This window comes from Rhinolophus sinicus, chromosome 13 (assembly GCF_057876585.1).
Source record: "Rhinolophus sinicus isolate RSI-liver-muscle chromosome 13, RSI-T2T, whole genome shotgun sequence".
Taxonomy (NCBI): Eukaryota; Metazoa; Chordata; class Mammalia; order Chiroptera; family Rhinolophidae; genus Rhinolophus; species Rhinolophus sinicus.
The window spans coordinates 46,792,373-46,814,681 of record NC_142513.1 but is presented as its reverse complement, the minus strand read 5'-3'; the positions used below and the strand labels follow the sequence as shown (position 1 = coordinate 46,814,681).

At 42.2% G+C, this 22,309-nt stretch overlaps 1 protein-coding gene and 1 pseudogene across 7 annotated transcripts in view; both read right to left on the bottom strand.

Annotated features, from left to right (window-relative positions):
- The window catches only part of TUBGCP5 (tubulin gamma complex component 5), a 31,993-nt gene extending 12,397 nt beyond the window's left edge, over positions 1-19,596 (bottom strand). For 5 of the 7 annotated variants that reach the window (XR_012491051.2, XR_012491052.2, XM_019753217.3 and 2 more), the window contains exons 1-15: positions 19,412-19,595; positions 18,197-18,250; positions 17,971-18,079; positions 16,046-16,142; positions 15,566-15,645; positions 15,232-15,367; positions 11,096-11,210; positions 8,452-8,541; positions 7,570-7,663; positions 6,479-6,725; positions 4,753-4,955; positions 3,617-3,732; positions 2,239-2,504; positions 1,103-1,301; positions 290-478 (exon numbers count right to left, since the gene is read on the bottom strand). Coding sequence is in view for 4 of the 7 variants with exons in the window: in XM_019753217.3 (XP_019608776.2) it covers positions 290-478; positions 1,103-1,301; positions 2,239-2,504; positions 3,617-3,732; positions 4,753-4,955; positions 6,479-6,725; positions 7,570-7,663; positions 8,452-8,541; positions 11,096-11,210; positions 15,232-15,367; positions 15,566-15,645; positions 16,046-16,142; positions 17,971-18,079; positions 18,197-18,250; positions 19,412-19,557 (2,141 nt within the window). In the remaining 3 variants the exon portion in view is untranslated. Of the gene's footprint in view, positions 1-289; positions 479-1,102; positions 1,302-2,238; positions 2,505-3,616; positions 3,733-4,752; positions 4,956-6,478; positions 6,726-7,569; positions 7,664-8,451; positions 8,542-11,095; positions 11,211-15,231; positions 15,368-15,565; positions 15,646-16,045; positions 16,143-17,970; positions 18,080-18,196; positions 18,251-19,411 lie in introns of all 7 variants that reach the window. The other 2 variants (XR_012491053.2, XM_019753218.3) reach the window with 1 other exon arrangement.
- LOC109459048 (methylosome protein WDR77 pseudogene) lies at positions 9,874-11,089 on the bottom strand (annotated as a pseudogene).
- Positions 19,597-22,309: the final 2,713 nt, after the last annotated feature.

Here is a 22,309-nt window from a genome sequence, read left to right as displayed (position 1 = left end):
CTAAGTAACAGCATGTTTTTTCCTCTGATAGCAGATTTTGTGACGGGCATTTTTGTGCAACAAGCTTTTTCTGTTTTTCTTTTGGAATACAGTCTCAGAAACACACAAAGAATTGTATTTCACAACATAATTACGAAAACATTAATGGTTGATTCTCTCAAAAGAAAACTGTACTGCATATCTCTTTACGACTCTAATAAAAATTTGAAATACAGGATTTAAAATAATTCCAGCTGTTCTTAAAGTCCAATAAACTACCGACTACTTTCAAAATGACACTCCCGCACACCTGTAATCTTTTTTCAGCGTTTGCATGAGGTTTCCACAGCAATCGAGATACTGCTTGTCAATATGAGGGTAGAGGCAAGATCTCAGCGTTAATTCAAAAGTCTGGCACGTAACAGATTCGGACGATCTATCCATTCGTATATCTCCACCAGCAAACTTCTCATGAAAATCACTCTGTTCCAAATACAACCTTTAACATAAAAACATGAGTCTTCTTTCTAAAAGCTGATCTCAACAGAACTCGCTTAAATAAAAACTCCAGAATACCATTTAACCTTTAGTCTTAAAATTACCAACTATGACAGAAAGACAAAACCTTTCCTGTAAACATACTCTGAGTGGACCAGTAGTTCAGGGTCACTTCTGCCTTCAGGGTCTAGGACTTTAGGTGTGTCTCGCCATTAGGGCCACTGGCAGTGAACGGCGGGATCCCGTAAAAGAGCACCATGTGGGTACTAAGTGCCTGAAAGAACCCACGGGCCGACGTATACTTTAGGCAGACAGAGGGTCTGCCTATGTGTTAGATGCCCACGCATGACCCAGACGTAAGTGCATCTTCCATAGGTGACAGCACTCCCCATGAGCCTAGGGCACATGGTAGGTCCCCTGTGGCCTTTCACAAGCAACAAGGAGGCCAAACTAGACATCTGAAATCAGTGAACACAGTATCTGCTTGTACTGCATTCCCCGGGAAGGAGAGGCTACAAAGGTTTTTATTTTGAAGGCTGGAAAGCCCTACCTGGCAGAAATAAACAGTTACTAAAAACTGCACAGATTCTGCCATTTCAATCATCCAAACCTTGCAGTGTTTCACCTTGCAAAGTTGATTGCCAGCAGTGGGTCATGGACGTCGTCCAGTTCAAGATGCGCTTCAGCGATGGACTGCATCTTAATCAGTTTCTCCCTGGCCACTTGCTGCTCAGGGAGGACCTGCGCAGTGGGGTCTTCTCCATGTCGCAGACGGGACTGCACAGATTCCAGGAAGAGGGTATACAAGCTTTTTCTTTCTGCATCTGAAACATAAAGAAATGTATCAGGTGAACTGCGATCTAGTAAAAACCATTCAATAACATTAAGAAATATTCTGTAATTGTATCTGAATATCGCCTGGTATTTTTCCTTTGGCCTAGGAGAGTTTATCCCTGTATCATTACCTTTATAGTACAGTCTGACTACACAGTTGCGTAGCTTCTGCTACAGCTACAAAGTTCGTGGTTAAACATTCGAAGTAAAAGCTAATTTTTTTCTGAACAGAGTAATACCCTAAGCAGGACGCTTGAAAATAAAGTTACCATGGCACTGGATAAGCAGTATGACAACACTAACAGAAATTGTGGAAAAAACACTTCAACAGTGACCCCAGAAAGCTCATTACATTTTATTCTTCAGTCAAAAAGGAAATGTCCCGAAGTGAAAGTTTCAGAGTAGATACAATTAACACAAAATAATTAATGTAACATTAAGGTGATTTACAAGCAAAACAACTAAGGGTCACATTTATACTTCTCAAGTCTTTTTAAGTCAGTTGATAAATCTTTAAGTACACTGTTTGAATTGCATCAAAAAAGACTGGACATTATATCAAGATTTTCTTAATATCCATGATCAAGTCTGAACTGCTCACCAACGAATTCCTACCTGCCAGGGTTCATGGTCTTTAAGAGCTAAATGCTGCATGGCATTAAACGCCAGAGACTCATTCCTTAAGGACCAGTCCCAAGGTACAAGGGTAAGGAAAAAGCACGTGGAACTGTCACTGCCTTTCAAACACAGTGCTAAAAGTCCTCAATGAGGACACTCTCTTCTCTATCAGGAGCAGCATGATTGCAGTTTGAACGTGGTGGTGGTAAGTGCTATGTAACCAAAGGCACTGACCAATTTCACACTACAAAACAGTGACGTATCTCAGGATGACACAAGTGATGAGGGAGACGCAGAGGAAAGGCCCACCTCTGGCCGTGGCCTGGCCCGTAGGGCTGTCCGCCACCTGCAGGTTCTTCAGCAGCTGCATGGACTTGCCAGCCATTATGATCTGCTTGAGGACGGGCCTGAGGAAGGACACCATGGTGTGCTGCCTGCTGGGCCCCCGGTCACTGCCAGAACTCGCACTAGCGCTATCACTCACTTTTTCTTCATTTTCCGTCTTTTCTGATACACTGTACAGCGTGTAAGTGGCATACCAAAAGTCTCTGTGATTTACCGGAACATTTTTGTTTCTATGGAGATTGAGAAGAATATTAAACTTTAAGTTTTCTCCCTTAAAAACAACGGCGTGTCTGTTCTAGCTCTGGCATATTATCTAGACATTTGAAAACAGTCATATCAATTATTGGTAAAACGAAGCAATCTCCATGCAAAAGAGGGAGGATTTTATCTTGACTTCAGTTTAACATAGAAATGTGGATAAGCACTCTGAGTGGCGTAGGTAAATTTTAACTAAGTAGAAGGTTTCCTGAATTGGAACTAAAGAAAATATGGTGAATCTGTTCTTCTTTAGAGGCAGAATAACAATTGACCCATTTTGCCATCTCCTGGGAAAGTAATCCCCAGACTTCCACCTCTTTTTCCCATACAGATTCTTAACTGAAAACTGCTTTTAAAGAAAGAAATGAGAGTTACTCATTATCCTCAAAGAATAGTCAGAATCCCACTTTTACAAAATTCTCCTGTGAGACAGTTGAAAGAGAACACGAGAAACATGAGATTCAAGCAGAGAAAGGCTGGCTCATTCATATGAGCGCTGTGTAAACAGGGCGGCCTTTGCAGAGACCTGGGGACGTGAGGTTATCCTGTCCTTCCCGCTGAGTTAGACAGGTAACTGTCTATCAAAAGCACACATCCAAACAGAGCCCACAGGTTCAAAGTGAGCTGACAGTGAGCGCGGTTACACATCACAGTTCCTATGATTCTGCTCAGAAAAATCAATTACCCGCAGGGGTAAAAAAGAGTTGCTCATTTGGAGAAATAAATGTACTGGAGGCATATTCTAGAATATTTTCTATCTTTCATCCTACGAATAATTTGTAATGGAAAGAACTGAAGCCATCTGTTTTCACCTTGGCCCCTTTTTATTGGGAAGCAGTGTGCCTTTGAGCATACCTCCATAAATACACTTGCACTCAAAAAGACACTGTGCTAAGAAAAGCTGGGAACGGACACGAAACTCAGAATACTTTTGGGCTGGCACCTGACGTCTTCTCTGAGTGCAGCAGAACCTGCCTGTGTTGGCCACACAGCTGTGTCAGTGGCACCACCCCCTTCACATCACGTGGAGCAAATGACAGCACGTCACTGTACCATGGAGGGTGGGATGGCACCTGGCCCTCACCTCTGGATGATGAATTCCCTGGCGCGGTCACACAGGTGCCCGTGCGCTATCCACTCGTCCACCGTCTGCAGGTAGGGCCGCACCGTCTCCACCCAGAGAGAGAAGAGCAGGGAGACCTACGGGCACAGCACGCCCACCCCTCAGAATGCCTTCATCTCTGCATGAGATGAGACATGACACTTCTCAAATGCCTCTTACAAAGTGATTGGTTTTCTGTGTTTTTTGAAACAAAGAAATTAAAAATCTAAAACATGCTATAAACTCCTTATAAAAAACTCACCTAGACGTGAGATGACCACATTGTCTGTGGTCCACACCAGGACTCTCTTGAGAGTGAGAGTTACCAGGGACACCAGCTCATTCTAAATGGGATCGTCCAACCTGGGCGACGGTTATGCTAGCTCAATAGTGTAGTTAACACAACGTCCATTAAGAATGAGGCAATGAGTTCATTCTACTCTACTCACCAGCAGGACAAAAAGTGCCTTGCTGACAGAAGCCAACCCCCTTTATACGGACCAAAACGGTGGGAAAGCAAAGGGACACCAGGAGACATACCAGAAACACGTGCCCAAACAAACCTGTAGCTTTCCAGAGTAGTCTCTGGTTAGATTTGTACCTTTTTTTTTTTAGATTTGTAGTTTTTTAAATTGTGGCAAACAACACATAAAATACACTATCAACATCTTTAAGTGTACAGTTCAATAGTGTTAAGTATGTTCACATTGTTGTGAAAATAGACCCCCGGAACTTTTTCATGCTCGGAACTGCAACTCTGTAGGCATTAAACATCTCCCCTTTTTTCCTTGCTCCCCAGCACCTGGTACCACCATTCTACTTTCTTCCTATGAATGGGACTACTCTAGATGCCTCATATAATAGATTTGCATTTTTATTTAAGAAAGGGTTACTTTAATATCTTTATAAGTCAGCTAGGTATTTTTCACATCTTGCTTTTATGTTTTCATGACCTTGGCAATGATAATTTAGAAGCTGATTTAAAAACCCTGCACAATTGTCTGGCACAGTATGATGTGAGCACCCTTTTGGCCCAGAGCTATGAGAGGCTATCCAGTACGCCTCTGGATGGGCAGAATGCAGTCCCACATTCTAGACCAGATGAGGGTCCTACGTACGGTTTGCTCAGACGCTTCTCCAACACTGTCATATTCAAGAATGGCCTTGTACAGTGTGTTAAGTAGGTGGGATGCCCGAACGACATTCCGAGTGTCAGGTGGAACTTCTGCTACTCCGGTACTGAATACTTTGTGCAGAACCTTGAGCTGAGCCAGTCGAGGTGACAACTTGTCCACTACTATTGCAAGAGTTATCGTAGTATCTGCAAAAAACGAGAAATCACACTCATTAGCAAGGAAAAGTATCTGCGTTCCAATGTGACAAAAACGTTCGGCCACGTGGAAAGGCACAGCAAACTGGAGGATGGTGGGTTTTCATCTCATATCACATGGGGTGAATTTTCCTAAAGAAAGAACTCCCTGAAGAAAAAAAAGACAACTCAGCAGAAAAATAATATATAAAGGAACTGACAGTTCACGGAAAAGGAAATATGAGTGATTCTTAAATATACACACAGATACTAGACCTCACCTGTGATGAAAGAATGAAAATTAAAACTACATGGGGTGAATAAAGAACAGTGGGCTGCTGTTTCAGTGAGGGGAGGGGAGAGGGTGATTGACTGCAGGGCCTGCCAAGAGCAAGTTCCTTCGTCGGGATGGCACAACTCTGAATCCTGAACATGGAGGTGGTCGTATGAATCTAAACAGGTGACAAAATGTCACAGAACTATGCACAAAGATATTACTTCCCTTCCTACAAAGAGCAAGTGCCTGCAAAACTGGTGAAACCCACGTCAGCTCTGCAGACTACGTAGCGTTATTATGCCAATGTCAATTTCCTAGTTTTGATAACATCCATAATTGCGTAAGCTATCACAGTTGGGGGAAGTTGGGTGCTGAAGACAAAGGACCTCTCTGTACTAGTTTTTGCAGTAGTTGCTAATAAAAGTGGAGGAGAAAGACACCTACACTGGTTTATCATTTTACACCTAACATTGGTGAAGATCAAAAAGTCTGATAACACTGTTGGCAACAGGTATTCAGACACCCTGCTGGCAAGAGAATAAAGCCACTTATCTGCACCTCCCACTTATCTGCACCTCCGTGGAGAACAATGGCGTGACATCTATGAAAGTCACACATGCCATCACATCCCCTTGGGCCTAGCATTTTCACTCTTAAGAATTCATGCTACAGGTAAGTTGCTGCACACACGAACAATTACTTACATGGAAGTGGTTTTTACTGCAGCACTACTGGCAAGAGCCAAAGATCAGAAACATCCTAAATGTCCACCAAAAGGGGACTGGTCTATGATCCATCTGTACAATGCTCAATTTGTAAAAAAAAGAACAAGGAGGCTCTTGATATACCTGAGATAATAAACCTCAAAATATAAATTAAAAAACAATTTGGAGAGAGCAGATAGATAAGACTTCTAGGTAAGCAGATAGGAACACACATTGATTGTGTACGTCTAAATTATTTCTGGAAAGATGCACAAGTAACTGATGATTTGGCTGTGTCTGGGGAGGGGAACTGGGTACTCGCGTGGAGTACTGGAGCAAGGGGAAAAATTTTTAACGTAAATCCTTCTGTACTGTTTGGATTTTGAGACATATGAATGGCTTAAACTGTAAATTTAAAATAAAAAAAAGAATGTATTCATGAGAATTACTTACTTGCCATGTAATTTTCAAAGCTTTTATCAATTAATAACTTAAATGACATTCAAAATACGACTTATGGGTCCTACGAGTAAAAGGGAAGAACACTGAAATACCGTTCTTAATGATACACTTCTCAATTTCTGTAAGTTCCTCTTTGAAACTAATAAAGTATTTGTACAGGGCCCACATGAAAGCCTGGTATGTTCTGAATGGAGCTTCAGGCAACGTGTGAAGGACGGAACCATTTCCAGGCAATGTGTTTTCACAGCTGTGCCCCGTGACGTCATCGATGAACTCCTGGAGCTGGAACACGACCTGGCCATAGGCCGCTACCTGTTCCAGCACTGACCGTAAACAGCTCTGCAACAGAAGCAAACTGCAATTGTTTAGTCAGTCTCTGTAAGCACTCACAGTCATACCCCTCCACTGTAAAACACTTCTTTTGTGACTGTTTTGAACATAAAACAGGTATTTAGTTTTAGATTCAAAGGATAGTGTCAGCATTACTTTCTACAGAATATGGAATTGTGGCTTATATATTTTTTAAAATACTTATCAGATAAATGCACTATAGGCAAAAGAATTACAGTATACAGCTTTCCCAATACAGAATAATGGGGGAAAAAGCAGAAGACACAAAGCAGGGGTGGCCGGTTGGCTCAATTGGTTAGGTCGTGATGCTCGTAACACCAGGGTCACCGGCTCGATCCCCACATGGGCCAGTGTTAGCTGCGCCCTCTATAACTAGATTGAAACAACTACTTGACTTGGAGCTAATGGGTCCTGGAAAAACACACTTAAAATAAATAAAAGTTTAAAAAGAAGAAAAAAAGAAAACACAAATCAAAACCAAATGTGAAGATCAAATATATGGTGATGGAAGGAGAACTGACTCTGGGTAGTGAACACACAATGGGATTTATAGATGATGTAATACAGAATTGTACACCTGAGATCTATGTAATTTTACTAACAATTGTCACCCCAATAAATTAAAAAAACAAAACAAAAAAAACAAATGTGAACATCACAAACAATACTAAACAATTCTCTAAGTACTATATAGACACACAGCTTAATTTTGCCTTTTGGATCTTCTAATACATTTGGTAGTTTTAATACTGCAAAATGTTCTAGTTATATAACCATGGTTTACATAAATCCTATTATTTCATTGTAATTATAATAAAAACAAATAACTTACATGTGTCAAATGAGTTACTATAATATTGTTTCTCACAGTTACCTTCCCATCTATCAACTGAAATATAAAGAGCTTTTTTACTCCTGAAAGTAACCTGAAACGAAATAAAAAAGAAGAATGTACGTTAAGTCTAGCAAAATATTCACTATAATAATAATAACTAAGAAATTTTCATGAAAGACTCAGAATTGGGGGTGGGGTGGCGGGGCAGAGAACAACACAGCATTAGAAAACAGAACACATCAATCTGTTTATCTGATTCCCTTAAGACTCAAGACATTGCAATATTATCTTAGAAAGAGGTTCCAAACAGTCCCTGTTGTCAAAGCATTTCTTCACATGAGACGGTCCAAACACATCTTCCCATTCTTAAGAACGTCAGTATTATGCTTTCTGGCAGGAGCAGAACCTGGGAGCTCAGGAGTAAGAGTATTACACATTCCGGATCTCACTCGCATTTCCGTGCGAACAGTCTAATTTCTTAGATTCCTGGTTTCCAGGTATGGAGCCCAGGTAACTTTCACTGATACACTCTGCCCATTAAGAGCAGTAAGCAGCAAATTAGGAACTTTGCTTTGAACTCATTAAAACTATACGGGGAGAATAAATCATATATCATATATAAATCATATATTAAGTTACTCAAAATGAGAAAGAATATATCCAAATCTCACAATCTCCATGTTTGAATCTGAAGTTTGGGTTTCCTGAGTCCCCCAGTCCAAGCGCAGGTACCTACTGGGAACTGTTCAGGGTTCATACTTAATGGCCTGTTTCTAGTTTGCATGTGAAAAAACCCTCAACACTTTCCTTTAAAAAACCAACATTCTGCTTCTCACTAATAAAGTCTTCTAGACTATTAATTAGGTTAATAAGTCTTACCATAGAGTTTCCCGAATAACCTGTGTCTCTGTAACAAAAACTCTGTCATCTGGAACATATAGCGGGTCACTGCTATACAGGTGTTGGTCCCTGTTAGATAGCAAATATCAAGTATCAATGGAAAGGTCTCTCCTTTAGTAAAATTACATGTCTCAAAGAATGTATGCAATTTAGTGGTAACTTAACCAGTAATCAATAAGCAAATAAACACAAGACAGGCTGTAAATGCCCTCCCACAATCATTTTCACAAATCAATTGAAATACTCTTGGAGAAGCACTTTCAGAGCAATTCCAATTACCATGTTTCCCCGAAAGTAAGACCTAGCTGGACCATCAGCTGTAATGTGTCTTTTGGAGCAAAAATTAATATAAGACCCAGTGTTATGTTATGCTATTGTTATATAAGACCCAGTCTTATATTAAGATAAGACCGGGTCTTATATTAATTTTTGTTCCAAAAGACACATTACAGCTGATGGTCCAGCTAGGTCTTATTTCCGGGGGAATACAGTATTGTATCTATTGCTGATTTAGGCAATAGTTTAAAACTATGAACTGTTTTTGTCAAAATAGTAACTGTATTTTTGTAATAAGTGCACTGAAATGAAAATCAAATAAGTGGCCTTATAGCAATCCAGTCACTTTGAAAATCAAGACATATTATAATTAAATAATTTCATTTAAAAAAAAACCAATGAAATAATTAAAAACTGTTCAATTAGAATTGTGAAAAAAACACACAGTAAGTTTAAATTTCAGGGAAGTACTTGATGTAAATCACAAATCAAAACCAAATATTAACATTGAAGTTTTTTTGTTTTTTTTCCCCCCAAAACACAGGCCAACAAAGCCTAAACTTTTCATCTCACCAGCCCTTCTGATGCTGCAATTTAAAATATTCAGAGTCCACAAAAGCAGCATTCAGACTTCCTACACCCAAAGAAAGGGGACCAAAGGCAGGAGGGTCAGGCTCCAGGCCACTTTCAGGTAGGAAAAGTGGCAGACATGTATCTCTACAAGTCTATTTATTACGCGGGCACCAGCCAAATTTCTCATTCAGCCAGAGAATGGACCTGTCTCAGTTTAACAGCAAGGAGATGTGCAGAACTGGAGGGAGTGACCTGCCTCTTCCTCAAGGGGAGTTGGATTGGATCTCTGTGAATGGGGACATAGCTTGTGGTAAAGGGGGATTAAGCTCTGCAAAAAAAACATCAAGCTGCTCCTACCTCTGAGAGGTGTATGCACTGCACCCTAGAACCCAGGAATGCCCACATCCCACGCCTCATTCAGACATAGCACATCTACACAGGAAGCGTAAAACCCTCGTGAACTCTTTTTTTTTGGGGGGGTGGAGGTGGAAAAGATATGGGATGGACTTTTTAACTCCCTCCATCATCAGAAGCTATGTGTCTACACACACACTCAGACAAACATACACGTCCATCTTCAAGAACGTTGTCCTTCCCTGTGACGATAGAACCCCAGGCCGAGACATGCCTGGAAGTACACAGATCTGGTGTGTCCACACGTGTGTCGCCCACAAACTGAGAGGGCACGGCTAACAGGAGAGGCTACTCATGCGCGATTTGCTTTCTGTCTTAAAGCCAATGCACTCAATGGCACTGCCAGGGCCAGGGGCTGGCAGAGGCTCTGTGGGCACAATGTGGCGGACGACTGGATGGTCTCCGCCCACCGCGGAAAGAGGACTGAGCGGGGACCGAGCAGCATCTCTCATGTGGGCTCGGCTCTTACACACCTTGGAAAGGCCTGAGTCCAGCCCAGCAAGGGAGTGGTCTTCAGTGACAGGCCAGAAAGGGACAGTGTTAGCAGGACAGCAGCCCAGCCCGCACCCTTGGTCTACAAGGGACAGCCCCGCTCTCATCATCAAAGACGAAGACCTCACTCTGCTCAGGATGCTGAGCCAGTGATAGGAAGGCAACCGGGGCACTGCAGCCCCTCAGTGATGCTGGCGTGGGCTCGGGCATCACACAGTACCATTCTCTTGTCCTCACTGCAGGAAAGGAACAGAATCCTCGTAGGGAGGCAGCAATGCAGGTGACGTGCCTAGAGGGAGCCTGGTATGAACTCAGTTCCATCTGCTGAGCAAGGTCCCTAACCTTGGCAGCTAGTATGCCAGAGCTCAGGACACCGACTGTAGCACTGTCACCATGCTCATACTTGCAGGCCTTGCTGACAACGAGTGTCTCATTCTCATCCAGTTCCCACAATCCAACAGCACCTGAATCGGAAGCCACTACAATAGCTCTGTCCTCCACCCAACGGAGGTCAGTCACTCTGGCCTCCCTGTGGACTCTAGCAGAGCAGAAGCCTTCGCTGGGGGCAGCACGAGGGTCCCTGAGAAGCCATAGGGAGCCAGCCCAGCAGCAGCCACTCAGGCTCGAGGCTCAGAGGCAGATGCCCCATCCGTCCGGTACGATGCAGCCTCTAACTGCTGCTCCATACAGGCGGAAATATGGAGGAAGGTTCCTCAGTCAGCGCTGAGGACACAAGGAGAGACGGGGTTTCCTTCTGCATCTTCAAGGTTCAAGACCCAAACTGGATGCCCACCAGAGATTCAGCTCCGGCAGGCCCCAGCCAAAGTTTCTTCTGTTAATACATTAAATGAAAAGTTTAGCTCCTTACCAGACAGCTGCTAAATTGGAGTGCAAATGTAAACTATGAGGAAACCTCGAGGACTGCACTGTCCAGTACTGACGGACCACGTTTTGCTCCAGCCAGCTTCGGGCATCTGGCTCATCTACCAGAGGAAATTTAGTAAGTTTAAGTTTCAAGAGTTAACAAAATAAAATGACTGACTTTGCCACCATATCTGAATGTATGAGTCCATTTAAATAATCGACAGAAAAAGGCTCTTGAAAGTAACAGCTACCTGACAACATTTATACGTATAATCACTTATTTAAAATCCTATGTACAGAGATAGCCATACAAATTTTAATTAAATGTCATTAACTAGAAGGTAAAAGAATATTACTCAATTTTAAAATGATCCCATGAATAAAACGACACAAACAGCATATGTATTTGACTAATAACGCTGACATAATCTTTGATAATTATCACTAATCATGAAAGAAATTGAAAGGATAACCAACAGAGGGTAAGGGGGATCGAATATATGGTGATGGAAGGAGAACTGACTCTGGGTGGTGAACACACAATGGGATTTATAGATGATGTAATACAGAATTGTACACCTGAAATCTATGTAATTTTACTAACAATTGTCACCTCAATAAATTTAATAAAAAAAAAAAAGAAAAAAAAAAAAGAAAGGATAACCAACATGGTCCCAAGCACCCTCATGACAGGTACTAAACTTTGAAGGATTAGGTACCTTATACAGGTTGTTCCAGAACATAGAAAAAGGGAAAGCTGCCTAACACTTTATGAGGCTAATATAACCTTGCTTCTAAACCTAGAAAAAGACACGGTAAGAAAAGTAATTCATCGAAGAATAAAAATGAAAAATCCTAAATTTAACAAAAGCAAACCCAAGTTCCAGTCAAAATAGCAAAGTAGATGAACGCTGTGCTGGCCACCAACTGTGACCACATCAAAATTACAACTAAATTATAGAACCACCCTTGAGAACCACCTGCAGGCTAGCTGAACAGATTCCTATAACTGTGGATATAAAGAAGTAGCTATGTAGGAGGACAGAGACGCAAAACGGACTGTTCCCACACACATATGTGGTAGCTCAAAACCACGAGGGGTATGTTGTCTACAGAGGTCCCCCCGAGGGGTAAGAGGCCCCAGCCCCACACGCGGCTTCCTAGCCCAAGGTTCCAGTGCCAGGGAGAGAAGTCCCCACAAACTCTCACTGGGAGAATCAGCAGGGATTCGGTCCTGGTAAGATAGAGGGTTGGCCACAGCCTCAGGAGTCCATTTAAAGGGCCTGTGCATGGACTCACTTGCTCATATACACTTGCTTAAGCTCCAGCAAAAGGACAGCAGCTCAAAAGCTCCAGGGACACACAGGGAGGAACTGAATTGTCTGGCTCCGGAGCAAGGGCTGGACCGAAGCTCTCTGTGAGGCGGAAGTGCTGGAAGAAGCCAACGGTCCTTTTTGCGCTCTCCCCACACAGCTGGCAGACACAGGCAGGCTCCAAGTCTGAGTCCCCATCAGATTGGCTAACACCACTCACCCATCCAACGCACGCACCAGCCCAACCCTCTATCAGCAGCTGTCCCTCATAAGCGGCTGGTCTTGGCCCACGCTGCGGACTTTCCTAAAACCTCTCAAAGGTTCACAAACCCCAAACAAGTAGCATCTGGCCTTGTCACACCCTGTACCTCATGCTAAGCAGCCCCAAGCCTGACACTAGCAGCAGCTGACCTCGGTTCACAGCTTAGCCTCTCCTAGGTGCTTCTAAGCCCAGCACACACAGCCTCCAACCACAGATCACTTCGTACCTCCTAGCAGGTGGCCCTGGGTCAGGCACAGGCAGCAGCTGACCTTGGCCTATACCAGACTCTTCCAAGAAGCCCCAGAACCAACACATCTGGTGACCTGCCTCAGATCACACCGGAGTACCACTAAAGCGACTCCTGCTCCGTGGGGTCAGCCCCTGCACAACAGCTGCTTCACTCGCTGGCCATGGTCACAGTCAGCCCTCACAACCAGTCAGCCTGAGGGTCAATCCCTCTCACTGATGTGCCAACAGCAATCAAGGCTCAACTATAACAGGAGGGTACACACAACCCACACAAGGGACACTCCTGGAGCACCCGACTCAGGTGACCAGAGAAATTGCGCCACTGGGCCCCACAGGACACCTACAACGTATGGCCATTCTACCAAGACCAGACGACATAACAGCTCTACATAATACATAGAAACAAACACAGAGAAACAGCCAAAATGAGGAGATGAAGAAACATGTCCCAAATGGAAGAACAGGACAAAGCTCCAGAAAAACAATTAAACAAAATGGAGACAAGCAATCTGCCAGACGCAGAGTTCAAAACACTGGTTATATTGTGGTGGCCGGTTAGCTCAGTTGGTTAGAACGTGGTGCTGATAACACCAAGGTTGCTGGTTTGATCCCACATGGGCCACTGTGAGCTGCGCCCTCCTTAAAACAAACAAACAAACAAACAAAAACACTGGTTATAAGGATGCTCAATGATCTCAGGGAGAACTTTAACAAAGAGATAGGAAACATAAAAATGGAGATAGAAAATATAAAAAAGAACCAGTCAGAAATGAAGAACATAATAACTGAAATAAAGAATACATTAGAGGGAATCAACAGTAGATTAGATGAAGCAGAGGACTGAATCAGCGATTTGGAAGATAAGGTAGCAGAAAACACCCAATTGCAACAGCAAAAAGAAAAAAGAATCCAACAACATGAGGACAGTTTCAGGGGCCTCTGGGACAACAGCAAGCGTAACAACATTCGCATCCAAATTGGAAGTCCTAGCCACAGTAATCAGACAAGAAAAAGAAATAAAAGACATCCAAACTGGAAAGGAAAAAGTAAAACTGTCATTATTTGCAGATGACATGACACTATATACAGAGAACCCTAAGGATTCCACCAAAAAGCTATTAGAACTGATAAATGAATTCAGTAAAGTACCAGGATACAAAATTAATAGTCAGAAATCAGTTGCATTTTTATACATCAATAACGAACTATCAGAAAGAGAAATGAAGAAAACAATCTCATGTGTAATTGCATCAAAAAGAGTAACATCTTAGGAGTAAATTTAACCTAGGCGGTAAAAGACCTGTACTCGGAAAACTATTAGATATTGAAGAAACTGAAGCAGACTCAAACAAATGGAGCACATACCGTGCTCATGCACAGAAGACTTAACAGGTGTGACAGAAGAGGCGTACACAGAGTGACAGGGACAGATTCAACACAGAGTTCAATGAAAGAGGAGCAGAGCAGAGCTTACACATAACATCCCACGAGGATGTAATTTATAAAGAGCACACCAAGCCACACAGTGTGAGAACACAGATATCTACTCCATGAGAACAGGGGCCTGGAGCTGGGCTGGGGAGACAGGGAAATGGAGGATCAAAGAGAAGAGAAGAAATCCACTAGACTAAAGGCTCTGCAGGAACTAGTGACGATGATGTGTCCGAGCTGACAAATCCACACTCTGCCCTGAAGGTCTGAAGCAAGAATTAGAAAGTATGGAAAGAAAACAGAAAACTGGAAAATCATTAGGATGCGGAAATCAGCTTTAACTACATTGTGTCCATTTGGCGAGGTTCAAGTACCGTGCACAGGGCCTGGTCACACACCACTGCTTCTGCGGTTAGTGTCGCAGCTCTGTGACCTGGGAAAACTGGGAAAACCACGGTCATCAGGCCTTTATTTCCTTATCTACCAGATAAGAAGTAGGATTGGATGATCTAATCTCTAAGTTTGCTTCCAGCTCTGTCTCGACTCTACCAATTCATAGTTCTTCAGTAAACACTGAAAAAGCAGACATCCAAATTTAAAATTAAATCATACAGATCTTGATATAGATTCTTAGTTACCAATTTTAGTAGAGTTAATCCTTCTCCAAGAAAAATAAAGTAAAACATTTAGAACTCACAAAGTTCTCAGAATTCTAAAAGAACAAAATTGCTCTCTAAATCCCGTTTCTACATTAATCCTGTAGCGCACTCCTTAGGCACTATTACCAACATCTTAAAGGACATGGAACTGATTTGCAGCACTTGCCTTCCCTTCTAGAGAACTCTTCGATTAGAAAAGGTGCCAGCATCCAAGAATACACAGTACCTTTCCAGAGGACACGAGGCCCTAGCTTTCTGTTTTGATCTTGTTCCTCTAATGGTGTCCTATCCACCTGGATCCCAGAGTCCTCTCTGCTCAAGGGCTGTTGATCATCCTCACCTTCACTGTCTTCAGACCAACTCTGATTTAAAAAGGAAATACAACTTATCCTTAGAGCATAAAACAGTAGAAGCGTATTTATATTTATATCCATAATAAACTAGTTAACTGAGGAGTGCTCCTGTTTTAGTTAAGTTGTTGCAGGGCGAGGACCCATCAAAACCATTTACATCACTTGGCACGCATTTCTATTTTCAATAGCAAAACTACTGCCACTGACCGGTGTGTCCACATCCAGACTAAGGTCAATTTCTTCACCTTCCATCAAGTATCTTCCCCAATCAAAATCATCTTTCTTTTCTAAAATGTAACAGAAAAATCTCATCAGCTTTATCTAAATCATGTGGGGAGAAAGAAAAACCAAAAAAAACCCCAAACTATAGGAAAAAAACAAAACTCAAAATGCACTTGGGAAATGAAAGTTCAAAAACATAGCAACACTCAAATTGACATTTTTAATTTTAATTTCTTTATCTTCAAAAATAACTTTTCTCTTTATACAACTGAAAGTAGTTTAGCTTACAAAGTCAGAGCTTATATTTTAAATGAAAATCTGCAATTGTAATTGCATCCAATGCAACAGAAATATTCCAGTTTCACAGATTTTTACAATGTTTTATAAAATCTCAATGTCTAGTAATTAAGTAATAAAATCAATTTCTCTTTTATTTGCTATACAGTAAAGCATCTGATAACATACCCACTTCTTTCTCTCTTGGTGTTTCCACATAATTGTGGTTTGAAGGAGAATCAGAGAGACACAGAAGAAGCGACAGTATGGAATAATGCGCATCTGTCTTTAAAACAAAAAGTGAAGAGTATGAATCACCAAGGTTGCTAAGAGCTTTTTAAACTAGTTTGAGTAAAGAAAAGACAATGTCATGACATTTACGTCTCCCATTTTTTTCCTGGTTTGAGAAAACATGAATTATATCTAAATAAATCCTTATCTCTAAACTATGTTTATAGTTCAAATGTGTATACATCAGGAACCTGTCAAAAACGCATTCCCTGAATCAGGATGAGGAATACTCAGACAAACCTACACTGAGGGACAAGCTACCAGTAACTGTTTTGGGTAATTCAAACTGCCAAGGTCAAGAAGAAGAAAGGCTGAGGAACTGTTTCAGGTTAAAGGACACTGATCAGTGAACCTGAGCAAAGGTTACCCAGGAGTTCCTTTTACTATTGCTCAACTTTTCAGTTTCTTTAAAACTTGAAATTTTTTTTCCCCTTCTTTCCCCTTCTTCCGCCTTCCCCCTGCCCACTCCGGTTCAAGCCGTTGTTTCTTAGTCTAGTTGTGTAGGACACAGCTCCCTGGCCCAGGCTGGTACTAGGAGCCTTGCGCTCCCCACCGGCTGAGGCGGTCAGTCACCAGTCTTCAGTCGGCAGCTCACGCAGCTCTCACCCGCCAGTGGCTGGCCGCAGCAGCACACAGCAGCCCGCCGCACTCTGACCTCCGCCTGCTCACAGCAGCCCAGCTCCAGGAAGAGCCATTGTTCACAATCTTAGCTGTAGAGGGAGCAGCTCAAGGGCCCATGTGGGAATCGAACCCGCGATCTCAGCCTTAGGAGCACAGCGCTCCAACCACCTGAGCTACTGGGCCGGCCCTTAAATTATTTGTTTAAAATCACATTTAAGAGGTGGAAGGATGGCTCAATTAGTTAAAGCGTGAGTGCTGAACAGGGGTGCCAGTTCGATTCCCACATGGACCAGTGAGCTGCGCCCTCCATAACTAGACTGAAGTCCAACGACTTGGACTGTTCCCCAATATTCCCCAATATTTTAAAACAAAAAGAAGTTTCCTCTCTTTAAAAAAAAAACACAACACACATTTAAAAAGTTAGCAATAAATAAAAATACCCCAAATGTGCTAAAAGTCATGAACTCTGCATAGTAAAATGTATTAAAATCAAGGAAGGAAGGGAAGGGAAGTCTCTGATGCCCACAGACCAGGTGAGCTCTCCCTATTATATATATGTTCTATAGCATCTTACGCACATTTTCATGGTTTACCATAATCATAATGAAATAACTACTTGGTCATATCATGTCTCATTTATTCTGTATTCCCACCAACTAGTATGATGCTAGAGGCATAGAAGACACGTGGTAAACTTTCCCTATGCGTCTTTCCCTGTGTTCATTTTAAATCTGTACCTTTCACTGTAAATGAACCATCCAGTGAGGAGAGCAGCTTTCTAAGTTTTGTGAAATCTTCTAGTAGTGAATCTTTGAGCCTAAGGGTAGTCTTGGGGACACACAACTGAATACGAAAGTGCTTAGAACAGCACCTGGCCTCTAAAAGCATGACATAGGTAGTTCTTATTACCTGGCTGCGTAGCCATTTAAAAGATTTCAGATCGCCAGACAGTGCTGTTATTTGTGCCAGTCTCTGATCTTAATTCTCAAAGTAAGTTGGGGCCAAGAAGATGATTAAACAAGAGCTTGCTTTTCCTTTTATCTCAAGTCTGAGGAACACTGGGCAATACTTAAATCAGTTTCCTGGGGACTATGCTCTAGATAGGGGACAATACTAAAAGGAATATTTATTAACAGAATCAAGTTTGACAACAATCAGATTGGAAATGGTAAAATACACAACAGAGATCTCACAATGCATACCTTTACTTCCTTTGTGCTCGGAAGTGATGCATTTAGAAATTCCTCAGTTAATCTCTTCCAACTAGCAGCTTTGCTGAGATCAGAATGAATGATGAATTTTTCATAAATTCTAAAATATATCAAACAAATCAAATGATAGTTATAAAGTTGTATTAATAAAAAGATCTGTAAAAGTACAGACATTTCTGAATACATACATACATACATGCACATAAAACTGACTCACCCTTCTATTGTCTTTTCTACTTTGTGGCTGTTGACATCCAAGAAACGATGAAATCTAAAAAGATAAAATGCAATTTTTACTTCAACCCTGTCATAAAGCTAAGTAGACAAGTATCATTGCTCTCCATCCCCCACAGGTACCCTCTACTCAGTAGTGCCCCTTTGCCCCCACAACACCTCCACCATCCAGGCCAGCCACCACTGCTCCACAGAGAGTACTCAAGCACCCTTCCAGCAGGACACCGGTCACCCTGAGCTGTCCTCTGGATCCTCTGTCTCCCTATACTGCCCTGTGCCGAAGTCTATATCAGGGTTCCTAATCTTTATATGCCATAATGAAGTCCAGTGAAGTTTGGGGTCCCATTCTCAGAACAATGTTTTTTAAATAGTAAAATGAAATACAAAGGAAACCAAGTATACCGAAATACATTGTGAAGTATTTTTAGAAGTTGGTGATACAGTAAGTTAGAAGTTGTTTATTAAAGCATTAAGTAACAAGGTTTAGCAGTGGATCCATAAATTCTATTAAAGTAACAGTAAACGATATTGAGAAATACCTGCAATAACTATGACATGATGTGAAACATGTGATTCACTGGTGACACACTCACAGGTAAGCTAATATTGCTTGTTACTTTCATTCATAATTGAAAGAAATGCTACTTTTTGGTTAGTGTAATTTTTTTTTTGGGTCCTAATTTATAACACCTGAATTCTACTTTCAGGCCCTCATGTTAACAACTCCTATTCCACATCACATAGAAAATAGAAAAATTGTTTGGGAGACAGCATTTAAATTTCTGCCTTTTATGATCTACTCGGACATTATTATGCGTACACTTGTTACATTTAAGAATTATTATTTCAGAAGTTTGGTGAGCTTTTAGACTCATTGTCTATTATTCCCACTGTAAACCAAGTAGGCTCTTTTTGTATGATCATTAAGGCTGATAATCAAGATTACAAATTTTGAAAAACTGTTTACTATTCAAGATTTCTACTGAAAATAAACAGAATATTACTAACATTCTTTTAGTATTAGTCCCGTTGCAGGTAATGATGATAACAGTATCGTCTAACTTACAATTTCCACAAACACAAATAAGAGCTCTGACTTCTGTATCTCTAAGCTAAATCTTGAAAAATGAATTGCATGAGAAACTGTATTAGAAGTTCCGCCCCGTTCCTGGCCCCGCGCGGGCGCCGCGCCTCGTACCTGAAGTTGGACCAGGCGAAGTGCAGGGACAGCTGGAAGTTGGGGTCCGCCTCGTCCCGGAGGCCGGCCACATGATGCACGAGCTCGCGCACGTCGCGCTCCTGCTCTCGGTCCAGGCGGCTCCAGGACGGACCGGGCCGCGCCATGTTTACCCAATTACCCGGCGCTAGGCTTCCGGTTTGTATCCGCGCTCGCGAGAGTTCGCGCTCCCGCGGCGCTGCTCCTGGGAGAGGCCGGGGATGCTCTCGCGAGAGCTAGCGCCGCTGCGGGTTGAGGCTCCGCGCTGATCCCTGTTGGTGGTAGCGGGGTGCGTTTTCCAGTCTTCCCTGAGTAAGTGTAGGGGCGTCCTCAGAGACTCGGATGGTTTTGTTAACGAGATTAGTGACAGTTTCTTGTTAACCTTGGTTGCTGGTGTAACACGATGTTTTGAGGGCCGCCAGGTGGTTCTCATTCAGCGTATCTATTTGCACCTGCCTTTTCAGGTACCATATCGTGTACGTTGTCTGCCCTTGTCTAAGCGTCAGCTTCTCCTTCCAGAGGCGATCCCTAAGGATCTCTCAGTTGCCGCTGTCTACATAGCCCACACTACGTGCTCCATACCGCGGCACATGTTAGCAAAGCGGGTTGTCCGCTGCACAGGCCGAGTGCTGTGCCTCCTGTCATGCAGTTTTTTGATGCATCTTTTGGTGGGTAAATGACACCATACTGTGGACGGAAAAGGGACCACATGTTAAACCTGACAAGTTCAGGAGGCTGAAAATAACCACATAGGGTGGTGTGACCCTAAAAATTCCTAACTAAGGTGTGCCATGGGGGGCAAGTCACACCCTTGGCCTGGAGCTTCCTTGACAAAGTCAATCTTTACCTTAAGTAGCCTGTCTTTTGTCTTTTTGCATCTAAGATAACATACCCTTTGAGATGTCACAGTAATCCCTCTTTCCGGACCCCCCAGGGGGCACCACACACCAGAGCAGGAAACTACAAAATCCCTCATTGTTATCTTGTTCCCCAAATACCACCTCTACCTGCTGTAAAATGCGATTAACTATCCTGTAGCCACCAACGTAAAAGAAGTGTGTGTCTCTCCATTTTGCTTTTTATCCAATCCCAGGGATTTATCCGCTTTGCTTTCTACCATGGATTTCATGTAACCTTCCTCCTGTGATTCTTTTTTTATTAAGATTTTATTGGGGAAGGGGAACAGGAGAACAGGAGGGGACGCTGCCCACCATCCCTTGGGGGGGGGGGAGCCGAGGAGTTGAACTGGCACCCTTGTGGTTGAGAGCCCACTGGCCCATGTGGGAATCGAACCTGCAGCCTTCGGAGTTAGGAGCATGGATGGAGCTCTAACCAAGGCCCTCCTCCTGTGATTCTAATGTATAAAATAAGTTGCAAAATGGCCATTTTCTGGAGCATTTTCTCAATCCGTTGAGATTTTGCTTCCTGCAATTGTTGTCAGTTTGGCTCAAATAAACTTTTTTTTTTCCTGAGTAAGTAAATTTATTTTTAGTGAGATATCATGTATGTAAAGAGAAGTGCACAATTATTAAGAATATACCGTGTTTCCCTGAAAATAAGACCTAGCCGACAATCAGCTCTAATGCGTCTTTTGGAGCAAAAATTAATATAAGACCCGGTCTTATAACCCGGTCTTTTTTTTGTTTTCGGATTTTTTAAAAAAAATTAGTTTCAGGTGTACAAAACAATGTAATAGTTAGACATTTATCATTCATGTCCCTCACACTGTGTCAACCCCCCTCTCCCCATCTACTACCCCTCTGACATCACATACAGCCATTACATTGCCACTGTCTCTATTCCTAATTCTGTACTCCAGTTCTTGTAACCATATATATATATATATATATATATATATATATACATACATACATACATACATATGTATACATAGATACACACGTATACATATATATATGTAATTATAGTTGACATTCATTATTGTTCAGCTTCAGCTTCAGGTGTACAGGGCAGTGATCAGGCATCTACATCATCTCTGAGGTGGTCTCCCTAATGAGACAAATGTCCATTGCATACCCTACAAAATCTTTACATTATTCATTACATTCCCCAAATTGACTTTCGTATCCCCGTGGCAATCTTGTGGTTACTGACTGTGCTTTCTAATCCCCTCACCTTCCCCTTTCTCCCCCCCTCATTTAACAACCCTGTTTTTCTTCTATGTCTCTGAGACTATTTCTGATTAGTTTGCTCATTTATTCTTTTCTTTAGCTTCCACATATAAGTGAGATCATAAGGTATTTATCTTTCTCTGTCTGACTTATTTCACTTGATATAATGTTCTCTAAGTCCATCCATATTGTTGCAAATGGTAAGATTTCATTCTTTATGGCTGCGTAATACTCCATTGTATAATGTACCAGTTTCTTAATACAGTCATCTACTGATGGGTATTTTGGTCGTTTCCATGTCTTGGCTATTGTGTATAGTGCTGCAATAAACATACGGGTGCGTCAATGATAGCCTTTGCTGGATAAAGCAATCTAGGTTGTAGGCCTTTGTTTTCCATCCCTTTGAGTACCTCCTGCCACTCCCTCCTGGCCTGCAAAGTTTTTGTAGAAAAGTCATTTGATAGTCTTATAGGAGTTCTCTTGTATGTAATCCTCTGTCTTTCTCTTGCCGCCTTTAGGATTCTCTCTTTGTCTTTAACCTTTGCCATTTTAACTATAATGTGTCTTGGTGTGGGCCTGTTTGGGTTTATCCTGGTTGGAACTCTCCGCACTTCCTGGGCTTGATGTCGGTTTCCTTCACCAGGTGGGAAGTTTTCGGACATTATTAGTTCAAATATGTTCTCGATCCCTTGCTTCCTCTCTTCACCTTCTGGTATTCCTATCATGTGCATGTTGCTGTGCTTGATGT